At 45.4% G+C, this 21,872-nt stretch overlaps 1 protein-coding gene across 1 annotated transcript in view; it reads right to left on the reverse strand.

Moving 5' to 3' along the window:
* Positions 1-21,872, reverse strand: part of dnah10 (dynein axonemal heavy chain 10) — a 317,805-nt gene that overhangs the window by 160,935 nt on the left and 134,998 nt on the right. Inside the window, exons 32-36 of the mRNA XM_041203322.1 lie at positions 21,544-21,727; positions 21,298-21,432; positions 19,475-19,627; positions 17,435-17,623; positions 14,437-14,583 (exon numbers count right to left, since the gene is read on the reverse strand). Coding sequence (XP_041059256.1) covers positions 14,437-14,583; positions 17,435-17,623; positions 19,475-19,627; positions 21,298-21,432; positions 21,544-21,727 — 808 coding nt within the window. The remainder of the gene's footprint in view (positions 1-14,436; positions 14,584-17,434; positions 17,624-19,474; positions 19,628-21,297; positions 21,433-21,543; positions 21,728-21,872) is intronic.

Consider the following 21,872-nt stretch of genomic DNA (forward strand, 5'->3'; position numbering starts at 1 on the left):
AATGGCAATGCGTCGACCAGTTTAAAAACGGCACAGGCAGCCCATTCAAGGCTGCCACGGAAGAATGTCTCCTCTGCATTTTCAATATTCAAGTTATGGAGTCAAGTGCAGCTGGACACGGCAGGCAGGAGAGCAGGTCAGGTAGGCACTCGGACCCCACTTTTCGAATGAGTGCCTCAGGGTCTTCCTGGAGGTGGTGGCAGCCAGGAGGGACACCCTTATCCCCAGAGATGGGAGGAGGAGGCCACAGGACCTCACAAAGAGGGCATGGAAGGAGGTTGCAGCATTGGTCAGCAGCCATGAAGTGGTGCACATGGGTGCAGTACTGGAAGAGGTTCAATGATCTGCTGTGCCCAGGAACGGTGAGTACCATGTTGGCATGGGTCAGAGTGCGGAAGTGTCAAGGTGTGGCTGTCCCCCTCTGGACCTCAGCAGTGCTAGAGTCTGGTGTCAACTGTCAATGCTGCCACAGCTGCCAAGGGGATGAGCCCTGGTTGCTTGGATTGAGTGCCTTGCGGCTCGAGGGCCACAACTTGGATGTGCCCTGCAAGGTGTTCCTCAGCTGGGATTGGCCAGGCTGCAATGGCGCAACAGGTAGAGAGCGTACTGGTCAATGGTCCTCTGTCCTTTCAGGAGAAGACGAGCCATAACCAATCAGAGAGGTCACGTACAGGCAGAAGCCTGCCCAACCTGCTGCTGTTGACCAGGTTCAAGCAGGACGGCCTTGAGCTGGAAAGCTGACACACTCCACATGCAACTAGGCATGGAGAGGTGGGGGTGCCAGGCGAAGGTAAGAATGCAGGGCACAGAGGTGAGAGTTTTGGATTGTGCAACCATTCTCGTGTAGTCTCTTCATTGATGGGAGCCTCAAACCTGGAGTCCCCATTGATCACTGAAAGACAGTGGCACCATGATGCAGATCTCCATTGTCTCACCATGGTGCCTGGCATGCACAGTGACAGTGTGATGACTTTAACTAATGACATGCTCTTGTTCTCCCTTAGATTCGCCAGCACGCACTTGCTCTCTGGATCCCGAAGGGCCACCTCTGACGCTGGAGGACCACCAGGCTTCATTTGCACCTGCGTCACACCCGCTCTCTGAACCAAGCACCAGCACAAACACCAGCACCTCTGTGGGCATTAGATCGGCAGCTAGAATGTTGGTGCACATTGGTGAGGGCACTTCACACTCGCTTCACACTCCAGGCGGAGGCAGAGAGTGCCCAGGCCGCCAGTAGGAGGACTGCTGGGGGCCAGGGCGATGGTGGGTCGAAGGCAGTTGATGACCTTCTGGAGTCGTCCATTAGGCGGCAGATGTTGGATGTCCAGCAGGATGTGCAGGAGGATCTGGCGAAGGTCCATGAGGGTCAGTGTGCTATGGTCTCTGTTGTAGAGGAGTCCATGCGGAGCATGAGCAAAGCGTTGACCCTCATGGTCAAGCACACTGCCTCCTCCATTGAGAGAGTGGCAACTCTCATGGAAAGGCAGCTCCAGGGACAGAATCAGAGGTTCCTGGTGTTGCGCTCGGACCTGCAAGCCCTCACGCAGGCAATGACCTCAGGTGGTCAGTGCCAATGAGGGAAATGGATGAGGCACCCAATATGCCAGCTTGGTGCCCGTCCATCAATGGTGAGCAAAGAGGTCCAGAGCAACTTCATGTTGGCACAAAAGCTGCTTGTTGTCTCTGCGGGCTCCTTTCAGGTTGCCCTGGATGACGGTAGCAGCTCCTCTGCCACTCTGGCAATGACCGTGGCATCTGATGAGGCTGCATTGGCTGGGGAGATGCCAGCTGTGGCACTGGCCACTCCCTCCCAGGTGGGGCCAACACAGACTCCACTGGCCAGAGGACAGCCACCGAGGTCATCAAGGCCAACAAGACAGCACAGTCAGCAGGCTGCCTCCAATGTTGGTGCCAGGGGTGGGGGGGCACCAAGACATGGAACTCAGAAACGTAAGTTAAAGACACCATGAGCACAAGAGGGTCAGTTCACGGGTGATTTTCTGTTCATTTATGTTTAGTTTATATTTCTGCTGGTGTGGACATCAACACCAGCAATGGTAATGTCATTATGCATTCAATGTGACAATAACATTAAATTTGCTTTGGTTTTGATGGTCTGAGTATGCTTCACCTTTTGTCTTTCTGGTGCAGGGTACACCAGTATGTAATGCGGGATGTGAGTGGCTGGATACTTAATTGCACAGGCATTGAGTGGACTTTGGTTGCAAATGAAAGGGTCATTTCAGACATCTTGGATGGAGGCAGCAGCCCTGGCATGAGGTGGAAGCAAATCTTTGGCAGCCTAGCTGAAGGAGCGTTGGATCAAGGCGTCCTTGGTGTACCTGCCTCCCTGGAGGTTACCAAGGTCTGCATCTAGCCTTCTCCGCACTGTGCTCCTCTTCTGATTCACGACTGGATTTATCCTCTGTGGCCAGTGCAGGTGTGTCAAGGTCCTCTTCCTCCAGTGGGACCCCCTTGCCAGTGCCAGATTGTGGAGAATGCAGCATGCAACCACATCCAGTGACACCCACTTTGGAGGGTTATTGTAGTGCACCCCCTGAATGGTCCAGGCATCGGAAGCACATCTTGAGAAGACCAATGGTCCTCTTTACCACCGCCATTGTGGAGGCATGGCTGCTATTGTCACATAGCTCTGCCTCTGTTCTTGGGTGGCAGAGAGGTGTCATAAGCCACCTTTTCAACGGATAGCCCTCGTCACCCAGCAGCCATCCGTCCAGTCAGGCTCGAGCACTGAAGAGCCTTAGCACCTGGGAGTGCCTCAGGATGTAAGCATCATGGGAGCTGCCTGGGTACCTTACACAGACTTGCAGAATATGCATCCTGTGATCACACACTCTCTGCACATTCAAGGAGTGGATCACATTCAGACGATGGCATCCTGGACGTGGGGGAACCCAGCAATCGCTGCAAAGCCTCTGGCTCGCTCGCTCAGCCTGGTTGGCCTCATCCATATGGTAAAGAATAAATGTCATTACCCGCCTGAACAGACCTTCTGTCATCAGCTTCATGCAACTGTGGACAGCTAATTGGGAGACTCCGCACAGATCCCCCACTGACCCCTGGAAAGAGCCGGAGGCATAGAAGTTGAGGGCCTTCAGATCTACCGGCATGGGGTGTCCACCCACATATTCGGAGCTGATCTCAGGCCCAATCATCTGGCAAATGGAGGTCACAGTCTCCCTTGAGAGGTGGAGCCTCTTTCAGCATTGTACCTTGGACATATTAAGGTAGCTGCATCACCGCCTGTAAACCCTGGGGATAGTGGCGTCTTTTGTGGCTCTTTCTGCCTTGGACTTCCTGCTGCGCCCCTTAAGCCTGCCCTCCCGCAGGTCTCTCCCCTGGAAGCTGCATTGGGACACCATTTATTCATTCATGGGATGTGGGCATCGCCAGCATGTTAAGAGTCAACCACATTGCTGTGGGTCTGGAGTCACATGGTGCCAGATCAGGTAAGGATGGCAGATTTCCTTCCCTAAAGGACATTAGTGAACCAGATGGGTTTTTTATGACAATCGACAATGGTTTCATAACAAAAACAGAATTACCTGGAAAAACTCAGCAGGTCTGGCAGCATCGGCGGAGAAGAAAAGAGTTGACGTTTCGAGTCCTCATGACCCTTCGACAGAACTTGCGTTTGAGTCCAAGAAAGAGTTGAAATATAAGCTGGTTTAAGGTGTGTGTGTGGGGGGCGGAGAGATAGAGAGACAAAGAGGTGGAGGGGGGGGGGTGTGGTTGTAGGGACAAACAAGCAGTGATAGAAGCAGATCATCAAAAGATGTCAACGACAATAGTACAATAGAACACATAGGTGTTAAAATTAAAGTTGGTGATATTATCTAAACGAATGTGCTAATTAAGAATGGATGGTAGGGCACTCAAGGTATAGCTCTAGTGGGGTTTTTTTTTATATATAATGGAAATAGGTGGGAAAAGGAAAATCTTTATAATTTATTGGAAAAAAAAGGGAAGGGGGAAACAGAAAGGGGGTGGGGATGGGGGAGGGAGCTTACGACCTAAAGTTGTTGAATTCAATATTCAGTCCGGAAGGCTGTAAAGTCCCTAGTCGGAAGATGAGGTGTTGTTCCTCCAGTTTGCGTTGGGCTTCACTGGAACAATGCAGCAAGCCAAGGACAGACATGTGGGCAAGAGAGCAGGGTGGAGTGTTGAAATGGCAAGCGACAGGGAGGTTTGGGTCATTCTTGCGGACAGACCGCAGGTGTTCTGCAAAGCGGTCGCCCAGTTTACATTTGGTCTCTCCAATGTAGAGGAGACCACATTGGGAGCAACGAATGCAGTAGACTAAGTTGGGGGAAATGCAAGTGAAATGATGCTTCACTTGAAAGGAGTGTTTGGGTCCTTGGCCGGTGAGGAGAGAGGAAGTGAAGGGGCAGGTGTTGCATCTTTTGCGTGGGCATGGGGTGGTGCCATAGGAGGGGGTTGAGGAGTAGGGGGTGATGGAGGAGTGGACCAGGGTGTCCCGGAGGGAGCGATCCCTACGGAATGCCGATAAGGGGGGTGAAGGGAAGATGTGTTTGGTGGTGGCATCATGCTGGAGTTGGCGGAAATGGCGGAGGATGATCCTTTGAATGCGGAGGCTGGTGGGGTGATAAGTGAGGACAAGGGGGACCCTATCATGTTTCTGGGAGGGAGGAGAAGGCGTGAGGGCGGATGTGCGGGAGATGGGCCGGACACGGTTGAGGGCCCTGTCAACGACCGTGGGTGGAAAACCTCGGTTAAGGAAGAAGGAGGACATGTCAGAGGAACTGTTTTTGAATGTAGCATCATCGGAACAGATGCAACGGAGGCGAAGGAACTGAGAGAATGGGATGGAGTCCTTACAGGAAGCCGGGTGTGAGGAGCTGTAGTCGAGATAGCTGTGGGAGTCGGTGGGTTTGTAATGGATATTGGTGGACAGTCTATCACCAGAGATTGAGACAGAGAGGTCAAGGAAGGGAAGGGAAGTGTCAGAGATGGACCACGTGAAAATGATGGAGGGGTGGAGATTGGAAGCAAAATTAATAAATTTTTCCAAGTCCTGACGAGAGCATGAAGCGGCACCGAAGTAATCATCGATGTACCGGAGAAAGAGTTGTGGAAGGGGGCCGGAGTAGGACTGCAACAAGGACTTGGAAAAATTTATTAATTTTGCTTCCAATCTCCACCCCTCCATCATTTTCACGTGGTCCATCTCTGACACTTCCCTTCCCTTCCTTGACCTCTCTGTCTCAATCTCTGGTGATAGACTGTCCACCAATATCCATTACAAACCCACCGACTCCCACAGCTATCTCGACTACAGCTCCTCACACCCGGCTTCCTGTAAGGACTCCATCCCATTCTCTCAGTTCCTTCGCCTCCGTCGCATCTGTTCCGATGATGCTACATTCAAAAACAGTTCCTCTGACATGTCCTCCTTCTTCCTTAACCGAGGTTTTCCACCCACGGTCGTTGACAGGGCCCTCAACCGTGTCCGGCCCATCTCCCGCACATCCGCCCTCACGCCTTCTCCTCCCTCCCAGAAACATGATAGGGTCCCCCTTGTCCTCACTTATCACCCCACCAGCCTCCGCATTCAAAGGATCATCCTCCGCCATTTCCTCCAACTCCAGCATGATGCCACCACCAAACACATCTTCCCTTCACCCCCCTTATCGGCATTCCGTAGGGATCGCTCCCTCCGGGACACCCTGGTCCACTCCTCCATCACCCCCTACTCCTCAACCCCCTCCTATGGCACCACCCCATGCCCACGCAAAAGATGCAACACCTGCCCCTTCACTTCCTCTCTCCTCACCGTCCAAGGACCCAAACACTCCTTTCAAGTGAAGCAGCATTTCACTTGCATTTCCCCCAACTTAGTCTACTGCATTCGTTGCTCCCAATGTGGTCTCCTCTACATTGGAGAGACCAAACATAAACTGGGCGACCGCTTTGCAGAACACCTGCGGTCTGTCCGCAAGAATGACCCAAACCTCCCTGTCGCTTGCCATTTTAACACTCCACCCTGCTCTCTTGCCCACATGTCTGTCCTTGGCTTGCTGCATTGTTCCAGTGAAGCCCAACGCAAACTGGAGGAACAACACCTCATCTTCCGACTAGGGACTTTACAGCCTTCCGGACTGAATATTGAATTCAACAACTTTAGGTCGTAAGCTCCCTCCCCCATCCCCACCCCCTTTCTGTTTCCCCCTTCCCTTTTTTTTCCAATAAATTATAAAGATTTTCCTTTTCCCACCTATTTCCATTATATAAAAAAAATCCCCCACTAGAGCTATACCTTGAGTGCCCTACCATCCATTCTTAATTAGCACATTCGTTTAGATAATATCACCAACTTTAATTTTAACACCTATGTGTTCTATTGTACTATTGTCGTTGACATCTTTTGATGATCTGCTTCTATCACTGCTTGTTTGTCCCTACAACCACAACCGCCCCCCCCACCTCTTTGTCTCTCTATCTCTCCGCCCCCCACACACACACCTTAAACCAGCTTATATTTCAACTCTTTCTTGGACTCAAACGCAAGTTCTGTCGAAGGGTCATGAGGACTCAAAACGTCAACTCTTTTCTTCTCCGCCGATGCTGCCAGACCTGCTGAGTTTTTCCAGGTAATTCTGTTTTTGTTTTGGATTTCCAGCATCCGCAGTTTTTTTGTTTTTGACAATGGTTTCATGGTCATCATTAGACTTTTAATTCCAGAATTTTTATTGAATTCAAATTTCGCTATCTGTCGTGGTGAGATTTGAACCCGGGTTTTCAGGTCATTACCCTGGGTCTTTGGATTACCAGTCCAGTCACAATACCACTAAGCCACCATCTGCCACCAGCAGAGACTACAATCCCCATTACGAGGGTAAGGGAAGGCTACATTGAAGGGTCCACACTGTCTGAATCCTCCAGGGGCCTTGAAGACACAAATAAGACCTGAAGTGAAGCCTGGAAATGCTAACAATGAAGCCCTGAACAGAGATGAAGCTGCCAAGTACCAATAAACAACCAGCAGCAAACTATCTCCAAAACTCCTCATTACTCACAGTGGCAATGCTGCTGATGCTTTTTATCCTGCCCTTGGATGAGGTTTAGCAAATTGTTGGCTGCCCGCTTGCTCATTTTCCCTGTGCAATGAGCGTGAAATCACACAGGCAATGTAAAATCTAGCTTAATTGCATTTTTAATGGCCTCGTAATTGATGGCGTGCATGGCTCCAACTCCTGCGCTGACCGAAATATCGTGCGAGTGCATGATGACATCGGGATTGCTCAAATGACGTCATCACGCACTATTTTACCCTCGAGCGGGTTGGGCGCACGCTCACCCACTCAGCGAAAAATTCTGCCTTTAAACACACAAGATAAGATTTACACAGCTAGAAAGAAATCTGATAAAATAATCCCCAAAATACTTTATCAAAGGTACACCATAAAACTATCTTTTTGACAACAGCCCATATAGATTCTTCACCATAAAATCCTGGAAATATTACTCAAACTGAAAAATTGCTTTCACTTTAAACAGAGGTTCAATCACGACTTCCCTGAACAAATCCATGCTGGTGTGGGTTTTCCAAAGGAAAATTCAAAACAAATTGTTTCTCAGGACAAATATCCTCCTGGCCCAAAACTGAGTTGCTCTCTTCAGTTAAAAGATTTTCACAGCTTTTCAGCATACTCCAAAACACCAAAGTTGGCCTTCAGTGGGACTCCCCCCACAGCAAATACAACAGCTGAAACCCTGTTTTCATAATGCCTTTTCACCCCTTCCAACTTAGTTCTCCGTTATCTTTAAATATTTTTTTTGAAAATTCAGGTTCCCTTTCATGTTCCTATTTTATCTCTATTTCGGGTCAATAAAAATTTAAAACGCCTGCCCGTTTTTTCACGTATCTCCTGTAAAATGCAAAAGCTCCTTTGAGCCTTTGAAACTCCTTTGAAATGCAACAGCTACAAATCAATTTCAAAACTCATCCCCAAATGCTAATTTCAGGCCTCGTTAAAAAATGTGAAAAGATAACACCTTTAGTCTTTCATTCATTAGATTCTACAGACAATCTGATTCCAACAACCTCACCTTTGATTAACCCTGGACACACAAAGACACAGCTTACCCTTACCTAAACAAAACATAGACATAAACACAGAAATATAAAAATATACCCATATCATCACATGTGTAACAATTGCAATCCCTGCCAATGAAGCTGTTTGCTTTAATATCATCTCTGCTTCTCTCCATTTTGAATAATTGCACTGCACCTTATTAAGGTCTTTAATACAAACAACTTGAGTTTTATCAGCCTCTCTATATACACAAACACAGAGTCTGGGAAGAGTGTCCTGCAATCAGTTGCTGTCTAAGACCTTTCTGCCATAGTGCACCAAGAGGCTGGGAATTGTATAGACCCCTCGGGCTATACAACTCACAGAGATTGTATATAGTGAATACTAAATGTATCATAATTGTATTGAAGCACCTCAGTGTGCAACATGATGTATGTCGATGACTCCAATACCACTGCACTGTCTGTCACAACCGTATTGAAACGACCGTAACATTCTTGATTGTATTGAAGTACCTCATGATCCATGTGTAAAAGTTGAATGTGATTGCACTTTTTGTGATGGCCATTTAGAAATGTTTTATTATATTCTTTCAGATATTTTATGAATAAAGTACATTTTTCCAAAAGAAAACAAGAGTGACATCACAAGACAGCGCAAGAGAGCGACAGAGAGATCAGAACCGGTGCAAATGCGGGGAAGCTTGAAAAAGTGACGTCAGCACAAAGATGAGAACTGATTGGTGTGTTGTTGGGAAAGTGTTTTTCTCCAGTTTTTCTCCAATTTAAAATAGATTAAGCTAAAGAAAGGTAAGAATTCTAGTTTTTATTTAAAATGCATAAATAATTTAACATTTTTTTTACTGTATTTAACTTAAAGTAAGTTTTATTTCCCAACTAGAGGCATGGCAGGGCAGCTCAGTCCCACGTTATGTGCCACCTGCAACATGTGGGAAGTCCTAGACGCTCCTTGCGCTCCGATCAACCATGTGTAAAGGAATTGCCACCAGCTGCAACTACTTGGGCTCCGAATTTCAGAGCTTGAGCAGCAGCTGGAGGCACTGAGGTCCATCCGTGAGGCTGAGAGTTTTGTGGATAGCACATTTTTAGAAGTGGTCACCCCTCAGCTTACGGAAGTGCAGACGGAGAGGGAATCAGTCAGAAAAAGTTGTCAGGCAGGTAGTCAGGAAATCCCCAGGGTGCAACTCGCTTGAGAACCGTTTTTCTGTGTTGGGAAATGGTGAGAATGATAGTTCCTCTGAAGAGTGCAGCCACGCTCACGGCACTGTGAGTGACTCAGCTGCACAGGGTAGGAAAAAGAAAGGAAGAGCAATAGTCATATCAGTCTCGATAGTAAGGGGAACAGACAGGCGTTTCTGCGGCCATAGACGTGACTCCAGGATGGTATGTTGCCTCCCTGGTGCCAGGGACAAGGATATCACTGAACAGCTGCAGGGCCTTCTAAAGGGGGAGGGCAAACGGACAGAAATCGTGATACATATTGATACTAACGACATAGGTAGAAAGAGGGATGAGGTCCTGCAAACAGAATTTAGGGAGCTAGGAAGCGGATTAAAAACAGGACCTCAAAGCTAGTAATCTCTGGATTACTTCCAGTGCCACACGCTAGTGAGTATAGAAATAGGAGGTTAGTGTGGCTGGAGAGATGGTGTAGGAGGGAGGGGTTTAGATTTCTGGGACATTGGGACCACTTCTGGGGGCAGTGGGACCTGTACAAGGCAGACAGGTTGCATCTGAACCGGAATGGAGCCAACATCCTTGCAGGGAAGTTTGCTAGGAAGGCATAGAAATTATAGGCCAGTTAAGGCTCAAGGAGGTTTGACAAGGTTGGATGGTATTTATTTTAAAGCAAGGAGTCTCACAAATAAGATAGATGAGTTGAGGGCACAAATTAACACAGGAAAATATAATCTCATTGCTGTCACAGAGACATGGTTGAGAGAGGGGCAGAACTTGCAGTTCAATATTCCAGGGTCTTCACGCGAGACAGGGAAGGAGGTAAGAGAGGAGAGGGTATCGCAATATTGATCAAGGAATCAACTACAGCAGTAAGGATGGATGACATCTTAGAAGGCTCCTCAAATGAAGCCAAAGGAGGAGATAGCAGGGGCGCTGGCAATAATTTTCAATACCTCTCTGGCCACAGGAAAGGAGCCAGAAGACTGGAGGATAGACAGTGTGGCACCGTTATTCAAGAAGGGAGGAAGGGATAAACCAGGGAACTACAAGCCAGTCAGTCTAATCTCAATAGTGGGGGAACTTTTGGAAGTAACTCTGAGGGACAGAATTAATCTACATTTGGAGAGGCAGGGATTAATCAAGGACAGTCAGCATGGTTTTGTTAAGGGGAGGTCATGTCTGACCAATGTGATTGAATTTTTTGAAGAGGTGACCAGGTGTGTAGATGAGGGCAATGCATTTGACGTAGTCTGCTTGGACTTCAGCAAAGCTTTTGATAAGGTCCCACATGGGAGACTGATAATGAAGGTAAGAGCCCATGGGATCCAAGGCAAATTGGCAAATTGGATCCAGAATTGGCTGAGTGGCAGGACACAGAGGGTGATGGTCGAGGGGTGTTTTTGTGACTGGATGCCTGTGTCCAGTGGGGTTCCACAAGGATCGGTGTTGGGTCCCTTGCTGTTTGTGGTATATATAAACGATTTAGATTTGAATGTAGGAGGGTTGATCAGTAAGTTTGCAGATGACACGAAAATTGATGGAATGGTAAATAGTGAGGAGGATAGCCTTAGATTACAGGAGGATATGGATGGGCTGGTCACATGGGCTGATCAGTGGCAAATAGAATTTAATCCGGATAAGTGTGAGGGGATGCACTTGGGCAGGACAAACAAGGCAAGGGAATACACGATGAATGGAAGGACCCTGGGAAGTACCGTGGATCAGACTGACCATGGTGTGCATGTCCACCGGTCCCTTAAGGTAGAGAGACAGGTAGGTAAGGTGGTTAAGAAGGCATATGGGATACATGTCTTTATTGGCTGAGGCATTGAATATAAGAGCAGGGAGATTATGCTGGAACTGTACAAAACGTTGGTTAGGCCACAGTTAGAGCACTGCGTGCAGTTCTGGAATCCGCATTATAGGAAGGATGTGATTGCACGAGAGAGAGTGCAGAGGAGATTTACCAGGATGTTGCCTGGGCTGGAGAGTTTTAGTTATGAGGAGAGATTGGCTAGACTGGGGTTATTTTCCCTGGAGGAGAGGAGATTGAGGAGGAACATGATTGAGGTGTATAAAATTATGAGGGGTATAGTTAGGGTAAACAGGTAGGAGCTTTTCCCCTTGGTGGAGGGATCAATAACCAGATGGCATAGATTTAAGGTAAGGGGCAGGAGGTTTAGAGGGGATGTGAGGAAGAATTCTTTCACCCAGAGGGTGGTGGAAATCTGGAACTCACTGCCTGAAAGGGTGGTAGAGGCAGAAACCCTCATAACATTTAAGAAGTATTTGGATGTGCACTTGCGATGCCATGGCATACAGGGCTATGGGCCTAGTTCTGGAAAATGGGATTAGAATAGCTAGGTAATTGCTTGACCGGCGCAGACTCGATGGGCCAAAGGGCCTTTTTCTGTGCTGTCGACCTCTATGACTCGATGACAGGCCCCTAAAGAATACAGTCACATGGTGATTACAGCAATAAATAAGGAATCCTGAGATTCTGAATTCATCTTTCCATGTCACACTTTAAAGCTAAATTCAATTTTATCTGATGGGTGGGAATCAAAGAAATAGGTGTGATTGTAATAAAAATCCAAAGGGCATGCTCAGCGGTGTGAGCGGACAATATTGTGAGAAGGCCAAAAATCAGTTTCACAATGTCATGAAACCAATTTGTGATCGTCTGCTCAGCCTGTCGATGGTGGGCACGTTTCCCATCATCAGAAACCACATTGTAATGCATCTGCATGTCATTATAAGACTACCCTGCCGGAATCATACCCCGATGCTGGATCGTCTGGCCACATCAGTGTGTTTCACAACTGCACATAGGTGAAATGCACCCGGCAGGTTGCACTTCACTTGGGACTTTGAGGTCTGTTTGCCTGCCTTGCTTCAGGCAGCACTCACAGCCATTAGTGCCAGGCTTCACAGGCAGCACCACAGCACTTTTAGGGGGACTCATGGGCACGTCTCTACCTACCAGACCAGCCATAAGGCGGGGGTGGTTTTGTACGGCTGCAGGGCTAGGGCTTGCTTGAGGAAGTGACCTCAGGTGAGGGGAGAGCCTGATGGGTGAGGGCTGCATTGAGGAAGGGGGCTATCCCATGGTTTGTTTGGGGGCACAAGTTGATCTGTGTAAGTGGCTTCAAGATGGTGAGGGCTGAGGAGTCAGTCTCCAGAGCAGATGAGGCCAGATGGAGATGTGAGGATGTGTGTAAGAGAGTGAGTGATGATGTCCCTTGAGCTGGCAGTGAGTGAGATGCCAGTGAATGTGTATTGGCCTTGCGAGTGTGTGAGTTTAGAGTGATGAGATGGTTGCCTTGCCCTGGCAGCATGATCATTCAGCCTCTATCTGCATTGGATGACAACCTCTTCTGTGCAACATTGGCACCGATCACCACTGCCATCACCTCCCAAGCTGGAGTGGTGATGTTGCTGCCCCTCCTGTGGCCACAGCGGGGGTAGAGTACCACGGCAGGCCTCCAAAGCATCCAAAAGGTGCTCAAGGGGCACGTCACTAAACACGAGGGCTGCAGTCTTCTTGCCTTTCACGGTCTTGTCTTATTTGTAGTAGTCCTGGGCCGGAAGCACTGAGAGATGTGCTTGCGGCTGTGCTTTTAATGTGGCGCTCGGTGTGATGAAGCGGTGAGGTGACGACATGGTGGGCAAATCGGAGCCCATCCACCTTGGAAACGGCATGCTTCCTGGGAATGCATAATTAATGCAGCGGGTTTGGGACAATACAGCGTGAGAAGCCACCATTGCAGCCGGCAGGTAAAACACCGTTTTACTTGCCCACTATCACACTTAATGCAATTCTGGGACAGCTCGGCCATCATCATTGGTCACGCTTACCTAGTCTGGCTCCAGTCCCCCCTTGTAGTTGGTTCTTATTGCCTTCTACAGTCACACAGTGAGCCATTCAGTCGTAAGAACAATCACTCGAAGAAGACTAGGAAAGACTTTCACAACCACCAGATGTCTCAAAGCACTTCAGAGCCAATGAAGGACTTTTGAAATGTAGCTACTGTTGTAATTTAAGAAAACGAGGTATGTCTCTCATAACAAGGGGCAAGTGTCTTATTACAAGGGGCAGGTATCCCAAAATGTTAAGTGGGACCAGTGTTTTTTTTATTAATTCACGGGATTGAACTGCTGCAGTCCACGTGGTGTAGGTACAGAAGGCAGCTCACCACCACCTTCTCAAGGGTAATTAGGGATGGGCAATAAATGCTGGCTTAGCCAGCAATGCCCACATCCCATGAATGAATAAAAAAAAAGGAGGTCCAGGAGGAGTTTTTCACTTTCCTTCCTGTTATTGATCCTGATTTTAACATTTTTTGTGCCTCTCTAAGCAATCCAAATGGAACATCTCTGTATCGTAGTGCACAGTGCTTAATAACTACATGGAAAAGGCCAGATGGACAAGTAGATCTTTTCCTTTCGTTGTTCACATTCCATATGTGCCCAAAAAAATATAGCTCTCGCTTCAACTCCAAGATGGATCTTAAATTAGATTGGCTTTGTATTAATGACTTTGTACTGACTACAAGATTCTTTTCTCTCTCTGCCTCTGTTATTGGATGCCCCTCATCTATAGGTCTATACAATAAAAGCCATTTGCTACCCCTTAACCTAACTAATTAACTCATTCAAATTTGTTTCAACTCTATTTCACTATCATACACTTGTCATTAGTAAATGTTACATTTTACAAAGGGTAATCTCCTTGAAGCTATTTATTGGGGCCCAGCTATACCCCGATGGAATTCTACTAGTTACTTTTAGTCACTTGGTAGCACAGAACTTGAGTATTGCTGAAAAAAAGAAATGCTGTTGAAGCTTTTCATCTTGTACTCATCAGGACAATTCACAAGAATACCAATCGTAAGGGGAAAAACAATTTATACTGCATAACAGTGTCAATTGGTTGGCAAGCGGAATCTGATCGGTAGAGGCATTGCCATGGAGAATGTACCAGGGAACAGTGAACTGCCAAGCTGTTGTTTAAATTTTTTTCAGCAATACTAGTTACTTGGACCAGGTGGAACTTATTCCTGTGATCTTCAAATGTTTCCTGTTGCAAAGCTAATTTTCAATCCAACCAACAAATTTGCCACTGATACCTTAAGCCTTAACACCTTCTTTACCTCACTGATATCAGGAGACCCTCGCTTCAATTCACCAGCCATGACAAGTACAGACTTGAGAGCTCGAAGTCCAAAGTCATAGTGATGTTGTTTAGAAAGCTGCTCCTTTCCCAGTTTATAAAGCACTGTCATCTTCTTTGCAAGGATCTATATTTCAAGGGAAACAATGTGAAATATTTAAAATTCTGAACTAGAGCAGATTATTCCCAGTTAAAATAAATAATGTACGAGATTAAATGCATACTTTCCACTATTTTTTAAATGTAGATATATACATATATGTCAACTTTTAATCAAGCATTCTATTTATACAAAATAAAAACAGAAAATGCTGGAAAAACTTAGCAGGTCTGGCAGCATCTGTGCAGAGAGAAACAGAGTTAACGACTTGAGTCCATATGACCTCTGAAGGAGAGTCAAGAAGAAGGCTGTTAAAAAGTCATACAGGATGCTTACCTTTATAAGTAAAGGAACAGAGTGAAAAAGCAAGGATGTTATGCTAAACTTTTGTAAGAATCTGGTTAAGTTCAAGCTGGGGTACTGTGGCTATTTTTTGACACCTCACTTTAGGAAGGACCTTAGAAAGGGGGCAGCAGAGATTTACTAGAGGAGATTTACTGATCAAAAACGTTCTCCAGAACGTTCTCCACCACCATCTCAAGGATATTTAGGGATGAACAACAAATGCTGGCCTTGCCAGCGATGTTCACATTCCATGAAGCAATAGAAGAAATTCCACTCCCGCTGTTCCCTTAACACAAATCACTGCCCCATTCAATATTAGGGTAGTTAATGTCCCCATTATCATTACTATACAGTTCTTGCACCTCTCAGTAGTTTCTTTGTAAATCTGTTCCTCTATCTCTTTTTTACTATGTGGTGGCTTATCAAATATACCAAGTAATGTCAAAGCTCCTTTATCATTTCTTAATTCCAACTGAATAGGTTCTGTGTTAGGATATAGAAATAGTTTAAGTTATATTTGTATTTGCATGTTATGAATAAGGTATATCTTTAAGTTTAATTTATATTCGTTCTATTTGTGGGTTAAAAAGATGAAACCTGGGATCTAATTTCATTTTAGAGTGGAGACAGCAGGTCTAAGGCTTTGTTTGGTGTGCCTACATTTTAATGAGTTTTATGACCCTTGTAGTGGAGACCTGTGTTATCAAGGTGGGGGGAAGTGGTTTAGGGAAGTTAAAACAAAGTAGAAAAGACAGGGCTGTTACCTAGCAGCAAAGGTCCAGAGAGGGAGCTATTAAGAATATGACAGTGAGGGGAGGCCACCACACACACACGCATACACACAAGCACACACAGTTTCAGTTCAGTTGAAGCCAGGATTCCAGGGAAGCTGGACAGGAGAGGAAACTGCAGGATCCGGTTCCAGAAACTAATGAAGAAAGTCCCCAAATCCAAGGGAGTGGAACACGAAAGGCCCCAAGAGGACAGTTAAGTCAAAGGAAAAGGGCAGGAACATGGAAAAGGTCCTGTTAAGTGAAGTTAAGAGTGAGGAGCAGAGAGGAAGCTGAAAGAGAAGAAAGCTGAAGGAAGCAGACTTAAAGCAAAAATGGCTTGCAAGAAGCCAGAAGGTCCAAGGAGACAGCTGAAGGTCTGTAACTCTTTACTATGGGAAGTGGTGTTCTGTTGGCATGGCTGAGCATTTGAAAGAGTGTGGAAGGAAGCTTGAATGCACGTGGCGATCCAGGGGAGAGGAACAGCGAAAGGAAAGGTCAAAACCTGGAAGTGGATCTTTGCGGAAGGCATCTCAGAGAAAGCGTCAGTTTGGGAGGAGATTTCAAAGCCAGTTCTTCAACAGTGGGGTTTGGAAACCCTTGTGTGACAAGTATCTAAGGGAGCTGATCAGAAACTCATAGCATCTGTTTGTGATGACATCTGTCATTTGGTTTCAGAGAGTGGAGTGCCTGACCACAGGTCGTCTATTGGTTTACAAGGGCTGTGAATACTAGGATATAAAATAACTTTTGTAACTTGTGTTATCCTTACAAATTTGTATAGCTCTGTAAAGGTATAGTTGTGGGCGAAGGAGCATTCCAATATAGTTCATTTTTTCTTGTTTAATAAATGTTTTAGTCTTTTGTTAAAAGTTCGTCAGCTGACTCCTGTGACTCTGTTCAGTAGCCACTCTCCAAGTATCTAAACAAAAAATCAAAGTTAGGCTCTATCAAGCTGGGTTCCACTTTAGAATCTGACTTATCTAGTAGTAACATCAGCTGGGATTGTAACATCTGTCTTTGGCCTCTCAAGTTCATTCTCTTTTTCTAGAACTGTAATAATTTCCTTAATCAAAATTGTTACTCCTGCTCCCTTTTACCTTCCATCTTTTTCCTGAATACCTTGTAGCCAAGAATATTAAGCATCCAATCCTCCCCTTTTTTTCTGGAACCAGGTCTCTATCATCACCACTACACAGTATGCCCATGTGGCTACTTGCACCTGCAGCTCACTAGCCTTATTTACCAAACTTTGTGCATTTACACACCTGTACTCCAACTTAGCCCACTTTGTATTTTCTTTGATCCCACCTAATCTGTATTGCAATTGTCAGATTTGTTGTCAGTGAGGTGTCTTTGACATTGGCAGAATAGGTGTAAATTATTTGAGCCAAAGTAAGTAGGTGTTCCAGCTGAAAGGATTTGCAGAATGGCCTTTAAACGCAAGTCTTGGTAACAGTCACCAAATAATACATGGTGGGTTACGCAGAGTAATGTCCCTGTTGTTAGAACGCAATAGATCTTCTTAAGTGATGCCAGCAATGCTATAGAAAATTGGTTCATAAAAATAAATATGGTAAAGTCAAAATGAATAGCTTCAAAAATTGGTTTCATGTAATTTTTACTTAATTTTTTTTTATAATATGATTTTCCTCCTCCAGTCTTATGAAAAAAGCATTCAAGTAACAAATTTCTGGATAAAATGAACTTCCATTTAAAACTCAGTGGGGTGATTTTGAACTACAAATTTGCAGTCCTCTTACCTTTGCCATAAGAAAGCCCTCTGAGAAAAGCATAATTTCACAGATTTGCTGAAGGTCAGGGACAATCACGACCACGGGTCTGAAGAGAGCTTTCACCGATTCTGGAAGCTCTGTACGCCCAGCATAACCAGGATTCATGGTGATAAAAATACCAATTCGACTATCCAAAGTAATCTCCTGCCCTTCAAACTACATGAATAAAACCAGGGAAAATGCAAGAAAAACAGACAAGATGTCAGCACCATAATAAGAAGTAAGAGTGCCTACATAACATATTATTACATCATGATTACACAAATAAAAAAGAATAATCTCTGTGAAGCCAGTATATGGGTCCAAGTTTTCACCAAGTCGGGACAATTCGGGATCCCTTTTAAAAGTGGCGGGCAGGAGTGGATTCCAGGATTCCCCAGATCTAGTTTCCAACAGTTTTCACCGGCACAGAATCCCACTCTTGCCAACTCCATCATGGAGGTGAGCAGTTTAAAATGCCCCATGCCCCTCCACAATTTTATTGGAGGCATACCCCTTCAGTAAGTAGGCATGGTTCACGGACCTTCAGGGGAGGTGTGAATCACAGGGGATCTCCAGTTCTAGTTGGGGAACCGAAGAAACAGTCACTGCTCCTATAATTCTTTCATTGACAGGCTTTGAAAAATAAAAACAAAAATTGTTCTCAGTTTCAATAGATAGATGCTGTAAGTTAGATATGTTTTACTGCAGTGATTTGGATCTCTAGAGTAATAATTTGAAGTGATTTAAATGCCCAGAGTCCTTTTAAAATGAAAAAACCTTCAGCAGCTGTCAGTTTGAGAAAAAAAGCCTCCACCTGCTCCTGAACTGCTTTGATTCTCTGAAGATTAGCCATGATCTCATTGGAATGGTTTGTTAGGACAGCTGTGGCCATTATGAATGCTTGGCTGAGTTTCAAAAGGACTAGAACTACTTATCTCAACAGGGGCTATATAGAAATTTAAATTGACAGCTTTAAGAGATTATTAAAGGATTAGCTGTCTTTGATGGGGGTAGTGAAATAGATGTTTGTTTTTATAACAGATTGACCACCGAGGGCATTTAATTTTTTAGGAATGACTTTTTTTGAAGGAGAGGTTTGTTTTAGTACGATGTGTTTGAATGCGATTAGATTGTCAGACGTTTATTAGTTTTAATGCCCATTTCAAAGTTATCCTGAGGTCTGCCCATAGTGGATAATGGGTGAGTGGCAGTGGAGATATATAGGGGGCATGGAGGGACCTGGCGTTATGAGGGGGTAGGAAGAGGCCTGGAGGTATGAGAGGGTATAGGAGATATGAGGGGGTATGAGAGGCAAGAAAGGGGCATGGGGGGATGTGGGGGCCTTGGAGAAAGCATGGGGATATGAGGAGTAAGAAGGGGGTATGGGGAGCATGAGGTGATATGAGGGGGCATAAAGGGTATGAGAGGAATGGAAATCATGAGGGGGCATGGAGGGTGGGTAAGGGGGTTGAGGGGTCAGGGCTTGAGGGCCTGACATTCATCATTATTACTGGCCCGATGTCCCAGTAAACAGAGGCAAAGTTCCAGCCTGCCGGCCTGGCCATCCATCCGCCTCCGATGCCACTTCAGGCCTGTTTCCAGAGGTAACAGGCCCAACACCATTCTGCCCTGCCCCCCAGACATGAAAATAATCAGGGCAGAGGCCCTTTTAATGATCACAGGTCTGAAGTTTCTGGGCTTGACCTTGCCACCTCCTCCATGAAAATGTGGCCCATGAAGGCATATTCTAAAATCAGGCTGAGCATTCAGGCAATTTCTTTGCATTTATGTTGCTTCTATAAATGATCTCTGTGCATAAGACTAGCAAGTGCTCAATTATACAAACTGCAGTGAGACAGATTGCTGTACAGAAATGCTGCTTATTTCCAGGAACATGCGAGTTCTGCTCTGTAATTGGTCATATATAGCAGCATGGGAATTATTTATGTGGGTTGGGACACACAGGGGAGGGAGGAACCTCCAGAAAAGTTAAAATTTACAGAAAGAGTAAAACTTAATTCTTACCTGGAATCTGGTCAGATGATACATGAGTGCATTGCGGATTGTCTGGATTTGAGAGGACACAACTGACAGGACTGCAGCATCAATACGATTAAACTCGTCAAAGCAGCCCCAGGCGCCACACTGAGCTAGCCCTGAGAGGATTTTCCCCATTGCCTACAAGGAAAGATGCACTGATTTTTTCATCATTATTCATTCTCAGTATAGGCGACACTGGAAAGATTTGGATTCATTGGCCTCCCCTGCTTGCCCTGAGAAGGTGGTGGTGGCCTTTCTTTTGATAGAACAGAGGGGTTTGCTGGGAAATTCAGAGGGCAGCCAAAAATCAGCCACATTGGGACTGGAGTCACATATTGTCCATGTATATTTGTTAGAACAAAATGTAGTAATAATGCAGGCCATAGCTTTGTTAGATAACTGTTTACCAACAGAAATACACAGAGCAGAACATAGGCCCTTGCCTGGTTTTCAAATAGAGAGATTTTCTCTGACCACCAAGTACGACAAAATCATAAACTGGTACTTTATAACAGATGCATAATTTATCAACATATCATGTGAAATCTTCTCTAACTGTGCATTCCTGATGTTAGATGCAGTTAGTCCTAGATTTGCCAAATGCCTCATTTCATTTGAATTTCTAATTTCATCTAAGGAAATTCAGCTTTTGGTGCACCACTTTTACTATTTATGAAAAGAAGTTCAGTTTTTCCCTACGTTTTCTCGTTGTTTGTCTGTTGTCTCACATAACAAATGTCCTTTCCAATTTTCCTGGACTAGTTCCCTTTTCACCTCTAAACCGATACTTTTCCAGGGGACTACTCTTATCTTGGACCTAACCCTTGCCTTTCCAGTTAGGATACGGGGGCTAATCAGTGATGGCTCAATGCTGCACCAATTGAAGCTCCAACACAGAACTCAAGGTATGAGTTCACTGCCAATGTCACCCATAGCAGAGCTCCATTTCAGCTGTAACATCATGGGGAAAAGTTAAGCTATTCTCCAAAGGAAGGGAAATTCAACAGTTTGGTCACCTTGAGTAGCACTGAGAGCCCTGCCAGTAACAAGCTGTCAGCCAATACCTAGCCTGCTCTCAGCTAATGGGTGCAGCAAAGAGATTCAACCAAAGAAAAGGGGAGAAAAATCAAATAAGGGAAAAAAAATTGTAAAATTCTTGAGAGTAATTTGGCAAGATGCAAGAATAACAGTCACTTGATAGAATCACAGAATTGTTACAGCGCAGGAGGCCATTTGGCCCATCGTGTCTGCACTGGCTCACCAAATGAGTAATTCACTTAGTGCCATTCTCCCCGTAACCCTGCACGTTCTTCCTTTTAGATAACAGTCTAATTCCCTTTTGAATGCTTCGATTGAACCTGCCTCCACCAGACTCTCAGTCAGTGCATTCCAGACCTTCAACATTCGCTGCGTGAAAATTATGTTACTCATATCGCTTTTGCTTCTTTTGCCAATTACTTTAAATCTGTGCCCCCTCGTTTTTGATCCTTTCATGAGCGGGAACAGTTTCTCTCTATCTACTCTGTCCAGACCCCTCATGATTTTGAATACCTCAATCTAATCTCCTCTCAACCTTCTTTTCTCCAAGGAAAACAGTCCTAACCTCTCCAATCTATCTTCATAACTGAAGTTCCTCATCCCTGGAACCATTTTTGTGAATCTTTTCTGCACTCTCTTCAATGCTTTCACATCCTTAGCCAAAGGGCTCTTTTCCCAAGCCTCCAGTTAAAATCTACTATGTACAACAAGTTAATCACTAATTCTTTATCAAATCTGAAATATAATAAAGAGCGATTATCAATCCTTACTTTGAAATCCATGCCTTCCCCACAATTAGTTACAACACAAAACAATCCAAGAGCCTTGGCCAAGTCTTTAGTTGTCTCTGTTTTGCCAGTACCAGCTGGTCCTGCTGGTGCCCCACCTAGGTACATGGACAATGCCTGAGTGAAAATAAGAAAAGCGTGCTGAGAACAAAAGTGGCACCGAACAATATTTTCTCTTTGATATTTTTATGGCATTGTTAAATTTATTTAATTGTTTAGATGTGGTACCTGCGTCAATGTCAGATATATACGGTCTGTGAGAGGAGTAATCACCAGGCGACCATTCAAACCCATGTATTCATACCCATAGTCAAAAGTACCCGTACACTGATGTACCATCAACTCATCTGGCACCCGCTCCCAGTAGAAGCGAAGTTGGCTTTCCCATTCAAACTCTCGGGCATCCATTATACTGATTAATAACAAAAGTGCACATTAACTGTTAATGTAAAATTAAAATAACCAGCCAAGTTAAAAAATGAAAACAATAGCTTTAATCACGTTTGCTATTTTTTTATTTTTCAATCTGTTTCTCCTGTCCTGATGACACAGACTGT

This window comes from Carcharodon carcharias, chromosome 13 (assembly GCF_017639515.1).
Source record: "Carcharodon carcharias isolate sCarCar2 chromosome 13, sCarCar2.pri, whole genome shotgun sequence".
NCBI classification, from domain to species: Eukaryota; Metazoa; Chordata; class Chondrichthyes; order Lamniformes; family Lamnidae; genus Carcharodon; species Carcharodon carcharias.